Genomic DNA, 17,220 nt, shown 5'->3' with positions numbered 1-17,220 from the left:
CATGGGGACAATCTTTGTAGAAAATTAAATGGATGTTAGAGAAAACTCAGGAGATAAAGACCAGGAGTGCAGTATTTGTTAGGAGAGATGTGGCTCTTCAAACTGCAACTTCACTGAAGGCTCACAGAGGGACTAAAACCTTGAAGAGCCATCAGAAATGGGGTACAAGAGCAACCTCCAAACCTTGATTTGCTACCAAAACACAGCTCCTACAACTGGGAGGAACCAGAATCTCCTCACATCTGACAATTCCTGTCAGCAGTGCAATGCCTTTCATGCCACTGAGATATTTGTGCCTTTCTTTTCATGGAAAGTTGTATTTTCAGACTCTACAGCACCACCCTCCATTTCCAGCCAGGGCTACTCCTGTTTGGGGTTTGTGCTGCAGGGAATATGGTTGGGTTGAACAAATATATATATACATTAAAAATTGGAAAAATAGAATGGTTTGAGCTGGAAGGAGCTTCAAAGTCCATCACATTCCAACCTCTGACTTGGGCAAGGACACTTTCCACTAGACTAGGCTGCTCCAAGCTGTATCTAACCTGCCCTTAAACATTTATATATGTAAAATATATAAACACATCTATAAAAATAAATTACCCATTTAAAAACCACATCTGTATAAAGGATAGCTGTGTTTGGAACTGTCCTAACACAAATTGAAATCTCTCAGTGACCACCACATCAAAATTTTAGACAGCAGGAAGCAGAATGGGGAAGAGATAGCGAGGGCTTGCGTGGCCACAGCTGGGGATTACTGCAAATTCCCACTGAGGGTGGCAGTCACTGGTGTGAGGGACGTGTCATGTGTCCCCTGCAGCTGCCCAGAGCCTGTGTGAAAGAAGGCAAGCTGCACACACCACCAGCAGGGCTGGCCCACGGCTCAGCTTCCCCTCAATGACTCAGCCAAGCCACCAAACCCAATGTTTGCGCTGCCACGAGACGTTCCAGCACACAACGCCCGAGATCCCAGGAAATGTTCACACCAGGATGTCAGAAAGCAGCAGATGTGGAGGTGGGACATGTCATGTTCCTCTGGAGAAGAATCCACCACACCATGGGGGAGGAAAACCCAGCAGGTGTCTCTCCACCACACAGCACCCCTGGCAGAGTGTGATTTTATTTTAGAAAATCCATCTTCTCACCTAATTCACCCAGATGCTTCTCCAAGTGACTTGCAAAGGGTAAAACCACTCATTCCTGCCAGAATCAGGACTCCTGAGGTCACCTTTGTGACACTTTTCATCTCCCATTTATTTTAGATGTACCCACATCAGAAAAAGAAAAACCAGCTCCTAAATAATGGAAAAATCTGATCCCAACCATTTCTGGCCTGCCAGTACAGACACAGTCCCTGGGGCTGTGATGCCAAGAGCACTGTGCCTGGGAAGGAGATTCATTAACACTCTGCCAGAACAACTGCTGGGATCAGGGAGGAGGGATGTGCCCTCTTTGGGCTTGTGCTTCACATGGAAAGAAGGAACAAAAGCTGAGGCTGGAATGAGAGCCCAAACCCTACACTGAAATGAGAGGATGGTTCATGTCCTCATGTTAAGGAGGTTGGAGATGCCAGAGCAGGTACCCAAACTCTCCTTGATTGGGGTGAAGAATAGAAACCAGATTCTTCCCACCTCACTTGCCTCTGGGCTTGGGATAATTAAATGACACCTCACAGTCACTTATTCACCTGAGAACCCCTGGATCACTCCCAGTTTGAAGGCAAAGAGGCACAAGGCAAAGAGTTCATGTGCATTTAAAAGGAGCAGAAGGATTGCCATGGTGCCTGTGGCTTTTGAAATTCGTTGCTATTTCAATGACAATCATGTGCATGGTTTGGTTCCTGCCTGAAGTTGAAGCCTGTCTGGTTTGGTGCCATATGAGTAAATAATAAAGGGAGGGATAAGGGCTCACCTTCCCTCTCTGGGCTGTGGGAATTGCAGACAGAAGAAACACAACAAGGATTTTGAGGAATGAAAAGCAATAGTTTCCTAAGTATTTTCCCTCCCAGCTTAACTTCAACATTTAGATTTCTCTCTTAATTAGCCCAGTTATGTAGCCATGTAATTGCTTCCAGGAGCAGCTCCCTCCCCTCCTGCCTGGCCTAAATATCCCTCCTGGTATGAAGAAAACATTTCTTTCAGGTCAAATTATTTTTATTTTGATTATGGTGCCGGCTTTCAAGCCTACAAACACATGTGGTTACCAGCACAAATGAAAAATTAACCAATCTGCTGCCAGAGCCAGACACTGACCCAGTACCCAGCACCTCAACCTCAGTTCCCACTTGCACATGAGCACCCAGGGACTCAGCCCCATGTCTCGTTTTCCCCATCTGAAAAGTGAATCCTTTGTGGATAACTGGAAAGTCCAGTCTGAACACCTTGGCTGTCCTTTGCCCATTGCACATGAGGTATTTCCACCCCATAGAAACCCAGACTTGAGCACACAGAGTGCAGCCACACAGACACTTGCCATTATTTCAGCTCTTCCTCTGACATCTCTCAATTTTGCAGTCTCCTGGGCTGGAAGCATCAAAAGCAGCCTGGGAGATACCCAGATGTGCAGGGTTTTCTCGAGCACATTTATTCCCCAAGAGGAATTAGTTGGTTTTTCTGGCATTCCCATCCCGGGGAGGGCTCTGACCGTGCTCCACCAAAGGCAAGAATGCTCCCCATGACTTGCCTCATCCTGCTCGTCCCTCTGTGCCAGTCCTCCCACGCCTCCAGCCTCCTGCCAGAGCTGCTCTCCATAACCCCTGAGCTCTGAAACCCTGGCCCTTGCACAGCTTTGCTTTCTTCCCACTCTGCTCCAGCCCTGCTGCCCCACACCCTGCAGCACATTCCTGCTTGGGGATTCACCTGCAGCCATGGGCACCTGAGTTCTGCTGGGTTTCCTGCCTGGAAACTGAAAATATCCATGGGATCTGCTTGGGCTGGATCCCATGGGGAGTTCCTTAGTGATGCTGCTGTTGGTTGTTGGTTGTAGCAACCGCCAGGAGCTCGGCAGCAGCTCCAGCCTGGACCAGAGGGACAGGAGGGGCAGGGAGAGGAGGTGCCCACTGGCATTAGGAGAGATGCTGCACCAGGCAACCCTTTTCCCCATTCTTACAGAGCTTGTGCCACACAGTGTGGAGCTTCCAACCCTTTCCTTGTGGTATCACTTCTCCCAGAGGAGGAACCACCCCAACACTGAGCAATGCTGAGTGTTCAGGCACTGCTTTCTCACTTTGGAAGATGTTTTGATGTGGAGGACAGCAGCCAGAGAAAACACAGCTATTCCTCAAGCTGAGGGTTTTCCAGGAACATGGACTGAGCTGCGTTTGGACATCCAAGTGATTAGATTTTTTGTCATCTTTGGATCACCCACCCATGTCAAAGCCACGGCCATCCAAATTATAAACATGTGCCTGGGCTCAGCATCCACTGGAGGGAAAGGGAAGCTCCTGCTGACCCTCAGGATCTCCTTGGCCAAGCCCTTTTTTCAAACCAGCCAACAAACTTTCCCCCTTGGATTGATGCAATGGAGAAGCTGCCTCAGAACATCCTCAGAGGGGAACAAAGCTCTGTCCATCCAGAGCCTGGACAGTCTCCTCCTTCCCTGTCCATCATACCACAGAAACACAGAATAGTCTGGACTGAAAGGATCCCTAAAGCCCATCTCATTCCACCCTGTGCTATGGGCAGCAACACCTTCTGCTGAACTGGGTTTTCCCAAGCCCCATCCAACCAGGCCTTGAGCACTTCCTAGGAAGTGAAATGATGCTTGTCTGCTTGTACAGAGAAAATCAGAGGGCAGTTATGCTATTCCACCCTGTGGCTACTAAAATATAACAATGCATGTACGTGGTTTTTACTGTCCATCCAGCTTATTATCTAATAAAATAAGCTTGGCATAATAAATGTTGTTGCTGTGATTTATGAAAAGACAAGAGCAATCCTCATGTTTTTTGCCTGATCTCACCCAAATATGTGACTCCTTCGCCCTTTTTATCCTCTAAGCTCCTCTGGAGGAGGAAAAGATGATCTCTTCCTCCAATACCACTGCACTCCTTCAAACACCCTCTGCACTGCCAAGCACAGAACACCATAAAATATCATGTTCTTGTAAGGCAAAAATGCACACACAATGTTGGATCCCACCCATACAGTGAATTTCTCCCAGCAGTTTCTCTGCAGACAAGGGGATGCCTTGCACCAAACAGGCTTTGCTGGCCCCAAAAAAACCTTTAGGGCAAACACCCCAACACAGGTGAAGCACAGCAGGCGACCACATGGAACTGAAACCATGGGGGAAATTTTAAGGCCAGCAGAAGGTGACAGCCACCCTGGGAGGTGGCCAGCGTGTCCCTGCTCCCACGGTGAGAGCCCTGGGGCCTTCACACTCCCCATTATCTCCATTCCACACTAAGCTGATGGTGTCATTGACTTTGTGACTGTAAATTATTGATGTGGGAAATGTCAAATCATAAAACTGCAGGAAATCTTATGAGTGTGGAAGGGAAACGCTGTCCTTCAGTGCAGCCTCCTGCTCTGTCTCTTGCTAATGTCCAGTCACTTGGTCCAGCAGGGAGAGGACCAAGGAACAAAATCCTCCCAACAGATCGTGCTTGAGATCTGTTATCTGGCTCTGTGCAGCAGATCGAAGAGAGAGGCTGCGCTCTGTGCTTGCAACTGAAAATGAAACGTGATAACATCTCCAGAGTGGAAAATTACAGAACCTAAGAGCAAGTAAAGCCTGTAGCAGTAAGAATTCGGCACCTGACAGAGCCAGACCTGGGTGCCTTGGGCTGCTGCCTTCATCTCACCATGGCAGGCTCAAGGCTCCTCTCCCCTGAACTCAAAAACGTGGGGTTTAACACACTCCTCCTCAAAACCCGTGCCAGAAGGAAATGATGACACAGTGTACTAGGCGTGCAAAAACCAGCATGGAAGAGAAATGCATGAACTTGCCAAAGAAATCCCTTTAGAAGGGAAGGGGCCATTCTGCCTGCACAGAAGAAGGCCTGGAGGCCGCTGAAGGCTTTTGAGCAAAGCAGAGAACACCTGAGCCCCTTGGCGGGACGGCACCACCTCCTCTCACCTGGGTCATCTTGGCGAGGTCCAGCGAGGGCCGCTGCTCCTGGACCTCCTCGGGCCTCCTCCGCTTGACACCGACCTTTTTGTCGTTGAGGACGCAGGGCTGGGAGCGGCTGCGGGCCAGGCCGGCGGCGCGGCGGCCCAGCTCGGGCGTGCAGGCCGCGCCGTACTCGGAGCACGAGAAGCGCTCGTGCGAGCAGGACAGGGACCTCTGAATGTCCACCCTGTCCCCGCCGTGCCCTCCAGCAGCTGATTTCCTGGGCTGCCCGCCGCAGAGAGGGTTGGAGCGGGCGGGCAGGCTGAAGCTGGAGCTCCTCTGCATGGTGGCCACGCCGTTGGAGTAGCGCTGCACGCTGCCGCCGCTGTAGCAGCGCCTCTTCTCCACCGGCGTCCACACCTTGGAGCCCAGCGGCCTCCAGGAGGTGCCACAGCCCGACATCTCATCCGAGAAGGACAGCGAGCGGCACTGGCGCTTGCTGGGAGGGGCGGAGGGGTGGCCATGGGGGTCGCTGAGGCTCAGGTCCTTGATCAGGTTGGTGACGGAGCAGGTGGCGGCCGCGTCCCTCGGCCACCGCGAGCCCTCCTCGCCCTTGTCCGACAGGCAGTCCCAGATGCTGGCGCCCGGCTGCTCGAGCTGGAGTGGACATTTCCTGCTGAGATCTCTCCATCTGTCATTTTCTGGTTCAGAAGGGAGAAAGAAAGGAAAGGGGGAAAAAAAAAAGAAACAACACACACGCACAGGCATTAGCGTTAATTAATTCTGCGACTCGCTTTCGACGTCCATAAACAAAAAGAGTAGCATATGGGACGTTTTCCAGTGCAAATTAATTAACTCTTGGAATATGGTTTCCCAAACTGCCAGCAGAGCGGGTTGTGTGGTGTAGATGGAGAGAGAGACAAAGTGACAGTCCCAGCAGGAGCAAAACTGCTAGAAGAAGATAAAAACATGCCTCTGAATATTCCAGGTTGCACTAGCTAAGGGGAATTCAGCGGTGTAAAATGTTGTGGCTATTGGTTATCTCTGTGCTAAACCATGTCTCAAATCTGTGTGGTTTGTCCTGGGCTCCACAACTAAAACTTGCCTGAATTTACAGCTGAATTTAAAAAACATGAATCACAGAATGGCTGAGGTTGGAAAAGCCCTCTAGGATCATCAAGTCCAACCATTAACCCAGCACTGCCAAGGCCACCATTGATCCCTGTCCCCATGGGCCACATCCATATGGATCTTAAATCCCTACAGGGACAGGGACTCCACCACTGCCCTAGGGCTGGACAGCCTTTTCCATGAAGAAATTTTCTCTAAAACCCAATCTAAACCTCCCTTGGTGCAACTTGAGGCAGTTTCCTCTTGTTTTATTACTTTTTTACCTGGAAGGAGACTCCCCATCTCCTGTCAGAGAGTTGTGGAGAGTGAGAAGGTGCCCCCTCAGCTCTCTCAGCTGTATTTATCAGACTTGTGCTCCAGACCCTTCCCCAACTCCCCATTGGGAAAAGAGGATTCAGGAAGATGATCCCATTCCAACTAACAGCAAAAGAAGAAAGAAAAGCACCCTCAGGGCTGGGCTGCCCTGCAAAGCACGGGGCTCTCTGCAGATACACCTTCAACCCTCAACAGGAAAACCATGGCAGGACAACCCCGCCGGCTGCTGCAGTGGAAAAAAGTCATCAGCCAACAGCCTCTCACCAGTGCCTGTTTTTGTCGTTGGCTGCTGCAAACAGAGCCCAGCCGTGCTGGAGAAGCGTTGCTGCCAAGTTTCACATGATTGTATCTAAACCATGAGATATTCTGGGGGGCTTTTTGGGTATTTCCACTCAGGCAACTGAAGGATGAATTAAAAGCCGTGCCCAGCCCGCAGCTGCAGGTACCAGCCTGATAGGGAAGATGCAACGGTGCAGAACGCTTCCAATGAAGGTTTTGAGTGAGGAGGTCAGATTTGGGGCCCCCTTGCACCATTCCTGGAGGATTTTCCCATTTCTCCCTGCCTCCAGCTGCTGCCATAACAGCTCCAGCCACAAAGAGCCTGGCCCTGCCCGCAATAACCGCACGGCATTTCAACTGTTGCTCTCCTCATTTTAATAAACACAATGAAAAGTGAGAAATCTGCGCTAGACAACTCCATCTATGTTTAGATCTTTATTATTTTTCCTCTGTACTGTGCTGCCAGCAGAGAGATTTCTTGGGTCAGGTCAGCAGACAAAAGAAACAGAAATAGAAGCCGATTTTTCATGGCAAGCTGCCACGATCCTCTGGCCGGAGACTGTACAAAAGGCCTTGGTGTGGAGGATACGGGACACCTTCCTCTTTCACCCCTGCTTCAGCACAAACAGCTATAAATCTTCCAAACCTGGCAAAGAAAATGGTAAAAGCACCACTATCCCCAGCTCCAGCTTGGGGCTATTTGCTTTTCCCCTTGCACAATGTGAGCTGGCACAACCTGGCCGCTCCGAGTCCCCAGCCATCACTGACCAGTCCCAAAATATCACACAGTCCAGAAAATGGGTTTTTAGTGCAAATAGGAAGCAGGTTGCCCTGAAAAAAATTGAAAATGGAGCAGTCTAAGGGGCGAGGGTATAATTAAAGAACTCTGGAAAGCCTTATTGAGGAAAAGCAGCTGGTTTTCTGCTCAGTTTTTAAAGACATAAGATTCCCATCCTGCGCACGTTGATAAGGATAATTGCACTGGAGCCATTAATTCTGCTGCAGTTAAACATGTATTAATTTTCTTAAACTACAAACCTCAGCCTGGTTTACCCTGAGGCAGCAATTTGTTCCAGGATAAAACCCACCATGAGAACCCCTTGGTCTGCAAGTGAGCTGCCTGGCTGGAAAACTCTGCCTATTGGAAAACAAAGGGACAACCAGAGCATGCTGTAAGTGCAGCCTGAGGGGCTCTTGCCCTGCTTAAACAGGTCCTTCTTGGCTGTTAGTATCCCTGGATGAAATAGTATCTTACTTCTGGATTTTGACTTAAAACTGCAAAAATAAACACTGACACCTTAACAAAACCCAGCTGTTCTCTCACAAAACCTTCACCACATCAAACAAACCCTCGTGGGGCTGGAGTCACATCCCAAAATTGGGGAGATGGGTGCTGTCCTCCATCCCTGAGAGCTCTGCACTGTTCCAAGGAGAACGGGAGCCACCCTCAGAGCATCACAGCCACGTTTCCAAGGGCTGAGCTCCAGGTTTTGCAGGAGCAGCACACGGACACATCAGGCACTTTGCAGCTCAGTGATGGCCCTGGGCTTTTTAAATGACTGCTGAGCTCCTCTGGTGACACAGAGTAAATTTTAACGACCACTCATAACCACAGAGAAGAGTGTAAAACCAAAACGCTGACACAACTTTAACTACAGCCACACAAATGTGCTGCTATAATATTTTTACAGTTCCTTTTTATACATAATGCATGATCCTTCTGCTCAAGTTTCCCCTACGTTCTTTTCCCATGAAATAATTTACATTAATACATAATTTACTATGGCAACTTGTAAAGCAATTAGGAGTTTCAATCAATTTTTCTTATCTTTTTTGGCAGATAAATTCTGTTTGGAACCTAACCCAAACATTTGTCTGTGCACAGGTGCACATCCAATTCCTTTTTTTTTTCTGTGTTGTTCAAGTCGAATTTTGGTCTCACAGTCCCTGTGCACAGGGCAAAAGGCAGCCTGCATTTTCCACTGCCCTCTATTTATGTTCAGGAGATAATTTCTAAGTGTGGAACACATTTAATGGTTGTAATTAGTTGATGGCAGTGCAAAGGAGCTTTCCTAGAGCAGAAATAAGAAGAAAATACGATGGGCAGAGCTGTGCTTCAATGGAAAATGAAAACAACAGCCCCAAAATCTACTCTGGAGACTAAACACATCTGTGGGCTGTGGGTCCCTTGTGCCAACAGCCTGCACAGGGGAGGGAAATCCCCGAGCTCCACAGTGAAACGTGCCCAGCTCTTCAAAGGGATCCTCTGGAGAGGTGTTCCTGCTTCAGCTGCACCTCACAGAATTCCCCACACAGCTTTTCCTCTTTGTGTTTGTGCACCAAGATGCTCCACAGTGGTAACCTTTCCAAAAAACACCCCGAAATTCCAGAAAACCCTGGGTCAGAAAGAGGAGGCATGCAAGCCTGGTAGGTGCTTTCAGGATGCATTCATCACCCTCAGGAAGGAGTTCAAGGTTGGACTTGATGATCTTGGAGGTCTTTTCCAACTTTAATGATTCCAAGAGCTGGCTTTTCTCCTGGTATCACCCAAGGATGGTGAAAAGCCACTTCCAATAAAGAGCTGTGCAGCAGTGAGCCCAAGGCTGCAGCCCTGCCCTGGCACGCTCGGAATGATGGTGCTGCCAAACGAGTGCAGGAGTGACTGAGAGTGCCAAAGGACAGACAGGCTGACCTGTGTGCCCCATCCCTGCTCTGAGACAAACTCTGAGAGAGCCCTCCAAGGGAAAACAGAAATTTTTGAAAGGATCACTTCCCAGAGGATGAGTGCAGGATCTGTCCCTGATGGGATCAAAGCCATCATCATCCTCCTCCTCCCTTTTACAATCAGGGCTGGGATTGGGATCCTGCATGTGCAAGCACCTTGTCACTGCCTCAATGAAACCCTGCCTGCAGCTTCCCTCAGAGATAATTTCTTGCTTACACAGAAAACAGGAGGTCGTGGCTGTCAGCACACACCCACTGAGCTTCTCTTACTAGGTCAGGTTGGTCAGGGCTTGGAGCAGCCTGGGACAGTGGAAGGTGTCCCTGCCCTGGCAGGAGGTGGAGCAAGATGGGCTTTGATGTCCCTTCCAATCCAAACCATTCTGGGATTCCATTACTTTTGACTTCCTATATTGGAATTTTTCTGTCTTTGGGTGGATAGCAAAAGACATGGGCAGGGATGCTTTCCACTGCCCCAGGGTGCTCCAAGCCCCATCCAACCTGATCTTGAACATTTTCAGGGATAGGGCATCCACTAACCTGTGCCAGGCCCTCGCCACCCTAATGCCACCTTTTTCTAATATGCCACCTTTTTCTAGCACAGTCACTGATATTTTTTCACTGGGAACCTGCCACAGAGACTGCTGAGGAAGGAAAAGGGGAAAAAAAGGAGGGGAAAAAAAACCCAAATTATCCATCAACAGGACAATTCTTACACTCCTGAGTGTTTCAAGGACCCATCAAGGAGAAGGGAAAGCAGTAGTTGTTGAATTTATAGTTTTAGGCATTTCACCTTTAATCTTCCTCCAGGCAAAGGGCTATATAAAGATAAAACTCAATCTTTCTAGTAATATTATCATTTCCCTGACAGAAATATTTCTCACAAATCTAAAAACCAAAAGATTATTTAGGTCACCCTGAGAACTGGACCTAGCCATGTATCATCCAATACATCAAGTCTTTATAATGTTTACTCAATATACTGAGTTTGGTTACAACCTATAATCCATTTCCAGATTCTTGCAGTGTTCAGTACCTTACAAGAAAAGCTCCAGGGTTTGGATGATGTTCTCTCTGGCAGAAGTTGAGCTTCCCTCTCCCCTGCTGCCCCATGGCTATGGGGTTCAGAAGTAAACTGCCTTCCTGCCCAAAGGTGCCCCAAAGGCACCAGAAAGACTCTTTTCTAAGATCCCCTTTTGTCCCCAAAAATCAGCCAACTTCTCTCCAAACCTTCAACACAGATAGGACTGTGAGTCTTTGCCTCATATTGTCTGTGCTACCAGTCCAAACTTCACTGTGTTTATTTATCTCAGTGCTTTCCACCAACAGGGACTTTGACCTGAAATATTCCCCAAGTTTTGCATATCAATAGTAACTTATTTAAATAAAGTCAAGCAAGCTTCCATTCTGGGTTTGTGGCCCACATTTGGGGACATCAAGAAGAGCACTCAGGGAGGATAACTAAAATGAAACCCAAGCCAAGCAATGCCCTCACATGAGGGAAGGACTCCTCTTGGCTGGGCAGGACAGAGACCACGGCAGGGCAAGCTGAGGTCAAGGAGGTGACATTCAGTTCTCTCAGAAGGATAATTTGGCAGCCATGAAGACCAGCACAGCAGCACTATGAAAATGCAGAAGGCTCTGTCAAAGCTATTAAAGACAGGCTGCTTCTCAATTAGGCAGAGACTCTGCATATCTGCTGAAGAGCCTGCCAGTGCCACAGTGCAAGACAAAACCATCTGATTTGGGTTCTTTGTTCCTCACTCAAGTTTGAAAGGCAGGAGAGAGAGAATGGGCTGTTTCTATCCCTTCTGGACTTTGAAGCTTGTGATTTTGCCCTGAAAACAACCACAAATGCTCTCCATCTCCCCACCCTCCCAAAGGCTGGAGCTATCAGAGAGTTTGGGAGACATCTCCTGTCAGTGCATGTGCCCAGCTCTCATTAACGCTAATGAGAGTTGTGTCCACGAAGAAAGGGGCAGCCTCTTTGTCTGTGAGGGATTGGCTTTCACAGCAAGGAGCTTGGCTCAAACTTGACCTACAATTTTAATTGGGTTTTGAGGCCTCGCCCAGTGATTGGCTCCCCGCTACGAACGCCAAAGAGCACAACACAACAGCTCATCCTCTGGCACTATCAGCTCTCCAGCATCATCAGCCAAGGCACCAATCCTCCACCCATTTGGGGGGCTGTTCAGCCTAAAAATTGATAGCAAGCTCTGACATAAAAGGTATCAAGCATATTATATCATGATTACTGTCAACGGCAAAAATTAGACATTTTCTTTGTTGTTTGAGGTCTGTCCAACCACTTTGTGCCAGGTGTATAAATGCTGTTATTTATTGCTTGCATCATGCAAACAGTCAAGAACCACACTCTCAGGCTGGGTACTCAAACACAACCTCAGACCCCAAATGTTTATAATCTCAACTGTAAGAGCAGCTCTAAAAATAAGCAAATGTATCAAAGGGGAGGGGAACAGAGATAAGCAATTCAATCAGCAATGGCAACAGGGCACAACAAGCACCTCTGGGGAGGAGAGTGGCACAGGTGTGCTGGGGTGGGCCCCCACAGCAGGGATAGAGGGGTGCCCACCCCAGAGTCTGCAGGGGAGTGGTTTTGGAGACATCCAAAAGTCAGGACATCTCCCTGCCCATCCCTGTGAGGGAACCGGAGCAGAGGAAACACAAAGAGAAGCTTCTGTTACTTACCCATCACGCCACAAGAGAAGAGGGTAGGTCCTTGACTCATCTTTGGAGTGTGCTGCAAACAACCAGAAAAACTATTCACTTCTCGCAGCCTGGACCTGGGCACCAGGCACCATCCTGCCTCCAGCCTGGGCAAAGCCTTCATGGCCCTGCTCCAGCAGGGACCAGGGCACAGACCCAGTCACCTTTCCCCAAGGAAATCAACTTGAATTAAATGCTGTGCAGAGTCCTTGCCAAAGCCTGAGATTGCAGATCAAACGTCCTGCAGCCAGCCCTCACCTCAGGGAAAAGATGCAGCAAGGTCCCCAAAACTCTGGAGAAACTCAAATGGGAGCTGCAATTCAGTGGTAATCCTGGATTGGGTAATAAAGGAGCAAAAGTAGTATCTTGAACCTCATCCAAGCCCATTAAAGCCTTCCCATCTAGGTACAAAGCAGCTATTTAGCTTTTTTAAGCATATAATGTGTTTCTAAGGCAAGGCGTCCTCACCTCAGCACTTCTGGGGAGTCTGAGCTCAGATTGTGCTGATTTGCACTAAAAATAGGGGGAAATGCCACTGTATGGGTACAAAATAATCCTGCTTGCTTTTTACACTCTTTTTTTCCCCAAGAATTTTCCTCTTGACAGCATAAGAGACACCATCAGACTTCTAAAAATGAGCATGGATGGGTTCACATATAATAAATCAATATGTTATCCACAGCTGCATGCCATTTCAGCTATGCCTGCAAAAACACACTTTCATACTAATTGTTCCTTTATTACCCCTAAAAATATCCATATTCTGGCTTCTGAAGTGTCTATCCTGGCAACACCATCCCATCTGACTGAGGCTTTACATCATCTGAGGGAAGCACCAGCACAGCCCCCACGTTCATCTGCACTGCCATAATTGTGTTTTATCTGGCATTAGGCCACTGCACTCACACCTTCCCTGCTGATCCACGTTTCACATGCTGCCTGCTCACACAACTATGGAATCTCAGAATGGTTTGGGTTGGAAAGGACCTTAAAGCCATCCAGTTCCACCTGGGCAGGGACACCTTCCATGTGTCCAGGTTGCTCCAAGCCTCATCCAACCTGGCCTTGGACATTTCCAGGGATGGGACAGCCACAGTTTCTCTGTTCCAGCATCTCCAGTGCATAATGAGGACAGCAGTAATAATAATAATAACAACAACAATGATAATGTACCAAATGTTGGCACCTGGGCAATAAAATAAAGGATCCCACTTCATATACAGAATGCTGGAAATACTGAGTATAAAGGAATAGGAGGCATTAAACAACTACTGGGTGTAGATGTGGAGAAGGTAAATAAGGGTCAGTCACCTTTGGAGCATGTGCCACTTTTCTAGGTGAAGTAAGGGTATCTCCATCTGCCAAGCCCCACCTTATGATCCATCAGCAGAATTAATCAGGAGGCAGAGAGGACAGGCAGCTGTCTCCAAGGAGCAGCCAAAGTGGAGCAAAGATGGAAGTGGGACAAGCCCCAGAGAAGGCAGGAGCTGTGCCAGTGCACATCTGTGTGCCAGCCCCAGAGACCAGACACTGTCTGCAAAGGCAGGAGGGAGAGGAGTCTGACAGATGTCCCATATTGAGTATAATTACCATTTTGTAAGAATTTTGTCTTTATACCAAATTGGGAGCTGAACCAAACGAGCCCCACTGGCTGTTGGCAGGTGATCCTGCCCCAGTGCTCAGACATTCATTTCCTTTGGGTTTTGCTTCTTGGCCTTCCTCATGAAGTCAACAGAAAAACCCTTGCTTTCTTCAGTGGATCAGCCTTCTTGGGATTGTCTGCCCCAATTTAACAGTCCAGGCAACCCAGCAACTCACCTTGTGTGCCCAGGACAGTCCCTGCACTCCCGCCCCAGCCCCAGAACTGCAGGAAGCACTCAGCAAACAGCGAGGGTAAAGTCTTGTGTTACAGCTCTGCCATCAGACACACCAAGCACCCAGCCCTTCTCTTAGGAGGAGAAGAAATTCCTCTCATCTGCCTCTCTGCAGCTCCCCTTCAGCTGCCCCACACACTTCCAGGGCACATTGAATGTTCAGGCTTCCCCCTTCCCACCCTGAGCAGCAGCCATGGGAGATGCTGCCCTCCCAGCAGGAGCTAACACTACAGCAAGGGTATTTTTTAAATGTATCAATATCCTTCCCAAATTTCACCCTTTTGAGGCAGAATTTTCCACTGCCTCTTTCTTGCTCACCTTCTCCTCTGCCTTTCACTGCCAGGGCAGCCTGCCTTCACCCCAGCACACCGTGCTCTCTGCCTGGGAGCTCAGCTGGACAGTTTGTCATCCTCAGCAAACCCAGGCATTTATATTTCTTTCATGTTCAGAATGCCCATTTATGGCTCATCCTGCCAGATGCTTCCTGCTATGTTCCTGCACACCCTTATCTGAGGCTCTCAGAGCACCCTGCCTTTCTGCTCAGACCATGCCCATCCATCTCTCCAGGAGAACACAGGGGCAAATGTCCACAGCCAGCCTTGCTCTGATGGCTCTCCATCACCAAACATTTGCTCTGATCCTGCCTCCAGCCATGCTGCCCCTCATTTCCCCCTCCCACAGGTACACTCAGCATCCTTTAGTTGGTTTGCCACCCATAATTTGTTTTTTTGTTGCTGCCTGCTCATTCAGCATGGTGGATTTGCACCTCTCCAGGCTCCCAGAGAAATTAAGCACCACAGCACTGCCCTTCACCATCTCCCACTTAATCCTCCTTCCCACTTGCTCATCCTGCTATTAATGATGAGCATCTGTTCGCTGTCAGTGAAGCAACTTCTCACCTGTGTTATTCACAGCATTGATTTGGTTTTTTTGGTACTGTTTATCCCATTGGGTGCTTCCTGAAATCCAAATATGCAAAAGCCACAGCACTCCAATCATTTACTAATCACCTCTCCTTGGATATTAATGCAGCTTTGTAGAAATCAGTGCTACAACCCACCCCTGCAGGAAAGAAAACCCTTACTACAAAGCCACAGCAAAGTTCTTGGCAGAAAAACAGTTTTGAGCAGAGATTTCACAAAGCTTACCAGCTCAGTCCTGCATGTTACGGAGTCAGCACCTTTGTTTTCCCGAGTTTTGGTTAAGATCATCACCATGGTAATGCAGTCCTGCCTCAGAGTCCATCAGGGTCTAGGCAGAGGGGTGCTGGCAGATGGGGCTGGCAAAGCTCCTCTTTCAGTCCATGTTCCCCCAGGAGAGGCTGGGCCCTGCCAGCTCCTCAGGGGATGTGCAGGGACAGCCTCGGTGTGTGGAAAGCTCCCTGCACAAAGAGAGAGAGGAACAGCTTTAGGGAACTGCCCTGGAGGGTGGATGCACTGGGCAAGGGGCAAGCACTGCCCAAAAAAACACCCTGATGGTGGTTGGTTGAGGGGTGTGTTTATTTTAGGATGTTAAATATGGTTGGTGTCTGCTCCCCATCAGCACAGAGGTGTTTCATAGGATGGGGCACTCGGGGGAGCTGCTGGAAGCACACAAGGTACACAAGGTGATCCACAAGTATTTCAGTCAAATTAATAAAGTTTCCTCTGAATTTTCCTTTTGAAAAGGAGATTCACATCCCCTATATTGAAGATACCAGGACACTGAAAGAAGAGATTATTAAAGCTCCAGGTTGATCTCACAGAAACCTTTTGCCCCCAGACCAGCTGGGAGCAGATGTCCAGCAGAAAAAGCCTCTCCAGCATCATTATGGCTCTGAAATCCCCTGGATGCACCAATCCCACCCCAGTCACTCCATGATTCCCAATCTATGAAGAGCCCTTTAGGGAAAAACACAAGGCAAAGGGTTTTCTGCAAGGAAGGAGAGACAGCTCCTTGCCCTGAAATCCTAAGGGCCACACCATGCCTCTTGATCTTCACTTATTTCTTAGGTAGTTTTAGCAAAAAACTGCAAGGCAGCTCCTCCAGCACTGCCCAGCCCTGACCATGAGCCCTGCCTCACCTCCTGGCATCCTCCCCATCAGATTATTCCCTTGTAAAGCAGACAGATTGCAACTCAAATCTGATTACTGAAATCAGCGTTTTCCCCAAATCACTCCCCTAATCCTGTTTCGCTATTTTGCTGCTTTGCAGTTAATGCAAACAACCAAACCCACCATTTGCACAATCCAAAGAGCATAAAACACTGATCTTGTACTATCCACTCAAAGCCAATTGTGATATTTAAGGATAATAAATGAAAATATTCCACTAAGTATTAACCCTTATTCCAAACTGATATGGCTGCTCTTCCCAGCTCCCAAATCATCCTGTCCATGTTTGCTTGGATTAGAGCTTGCAGTGGTGTTAAGAGTAGCTCATTTAAAGGCCAGCTGGCTGGTGAAGAAAAATCACCTTCTATTATTTTATGAGGACAAAGTTCATCCAGAGTGCAAAGCCAAGATTGGGAATCAATACATTTTCTGAAGATTTACTGTTCCCAAAGGTGCCCAGTACAGTCTCCAGCTTTCTATGGCACATCAGTGGACTCATAATTTACAGTTTACTGGTAACTACATCACAAACCTCTGGGCAACCCAGTGACCAAATGAAAACTGTCAAATAGAAAAGTAAACATTTCAGAGTGTCAAAATGACACATAATTTGTGAGCAGGGTTAGATGGGAAACTGGGAAGGAATTCTTGGCTGGGAGGGTGGGGTGGCCCTGGCACAGGGTGCCCAGAGCAGCTGTGGCTGCCCCTGGATGTGTCCAGGGTTGGAGAGGGCTTGCAGCAGCCTGGGACAGTGGAAGGTGGATTGAGATGCTCTTTGAGGTGCATTCCAAACCACACCATTCTGTGATTCTGTGATTTCTATCTATCACAATCTCAGCTGTCCCTGATCCTGCCAGAGATAGGAGTGCTTGCTGCAGTGACAAACTCTCTGTGCTGGGAGGACACTGGGGCACAAAGATCAAACAGGGGTTCAGAGCAGCATGAAAGCAGCTAAGCACATTCACCAGGAATGATTTCTTCAGGAATAATTACCCTTCCCCGAGGTGATGGTTAATGCTGCAGCA

The 17,220-nt window shown here is 48.5% G+C and overlaps 1 protein-coding gene across 3 annotated transcripts in view; it reads right to left on the bottom strand.

Annotated features, from left to right (window-relative positions):
* FAM53B (family with sequence similarity 53 member B) overlaps window positions 1–17,220 on the bottom strand; it is a 43,978-nt gene that overhangs the window by 12,319 nt on the left and 14,439 nt on the right. For all 3 annotated transcript variants that reach the window (XM_033065818.1, XM_033065819.1, XM_033065820.1), the window contains 3 exons: window positions 15,251–15,483; window positions 12,211–12,262; window positions 5,083–5,756 (listed from right to left, as the gene is read on the bottom strand). In XM_033065818.1, coding sequence (XP_032921709.1) covers window positions 5,083–5,756; window positions 12,211–12,262; window positions 15,251–15,319 — 795 coding nt within the window. In that variant the 5' untranslated portion in view covers window positions 15,320–15,483. The remainder of the gene's footprint in view (window positions 1–5,082; window positions 5,757–12,210; window positions 12,263–15,250; window positions 15,484–17,220) is intronic.

The sequence above is a fragment of the Catharus ustulatus genome, chromosome 8 (assembly GCF_009819885.2).
Source record: "Catharus ustulatus isolate bCatUst1 chromosome 8, bCatUst1.pri.v2, whole genome shotgun sequence".
Classification (NCBI taxonomy): Eukaryota; Metazoa; Chordata; class Aves; order Passeriformes; family Turdidae; genus Catharus; species Catharus ustulatus.
This window is presented reverse-complemented; position numbering and strand designations above follow the sequence as displayed.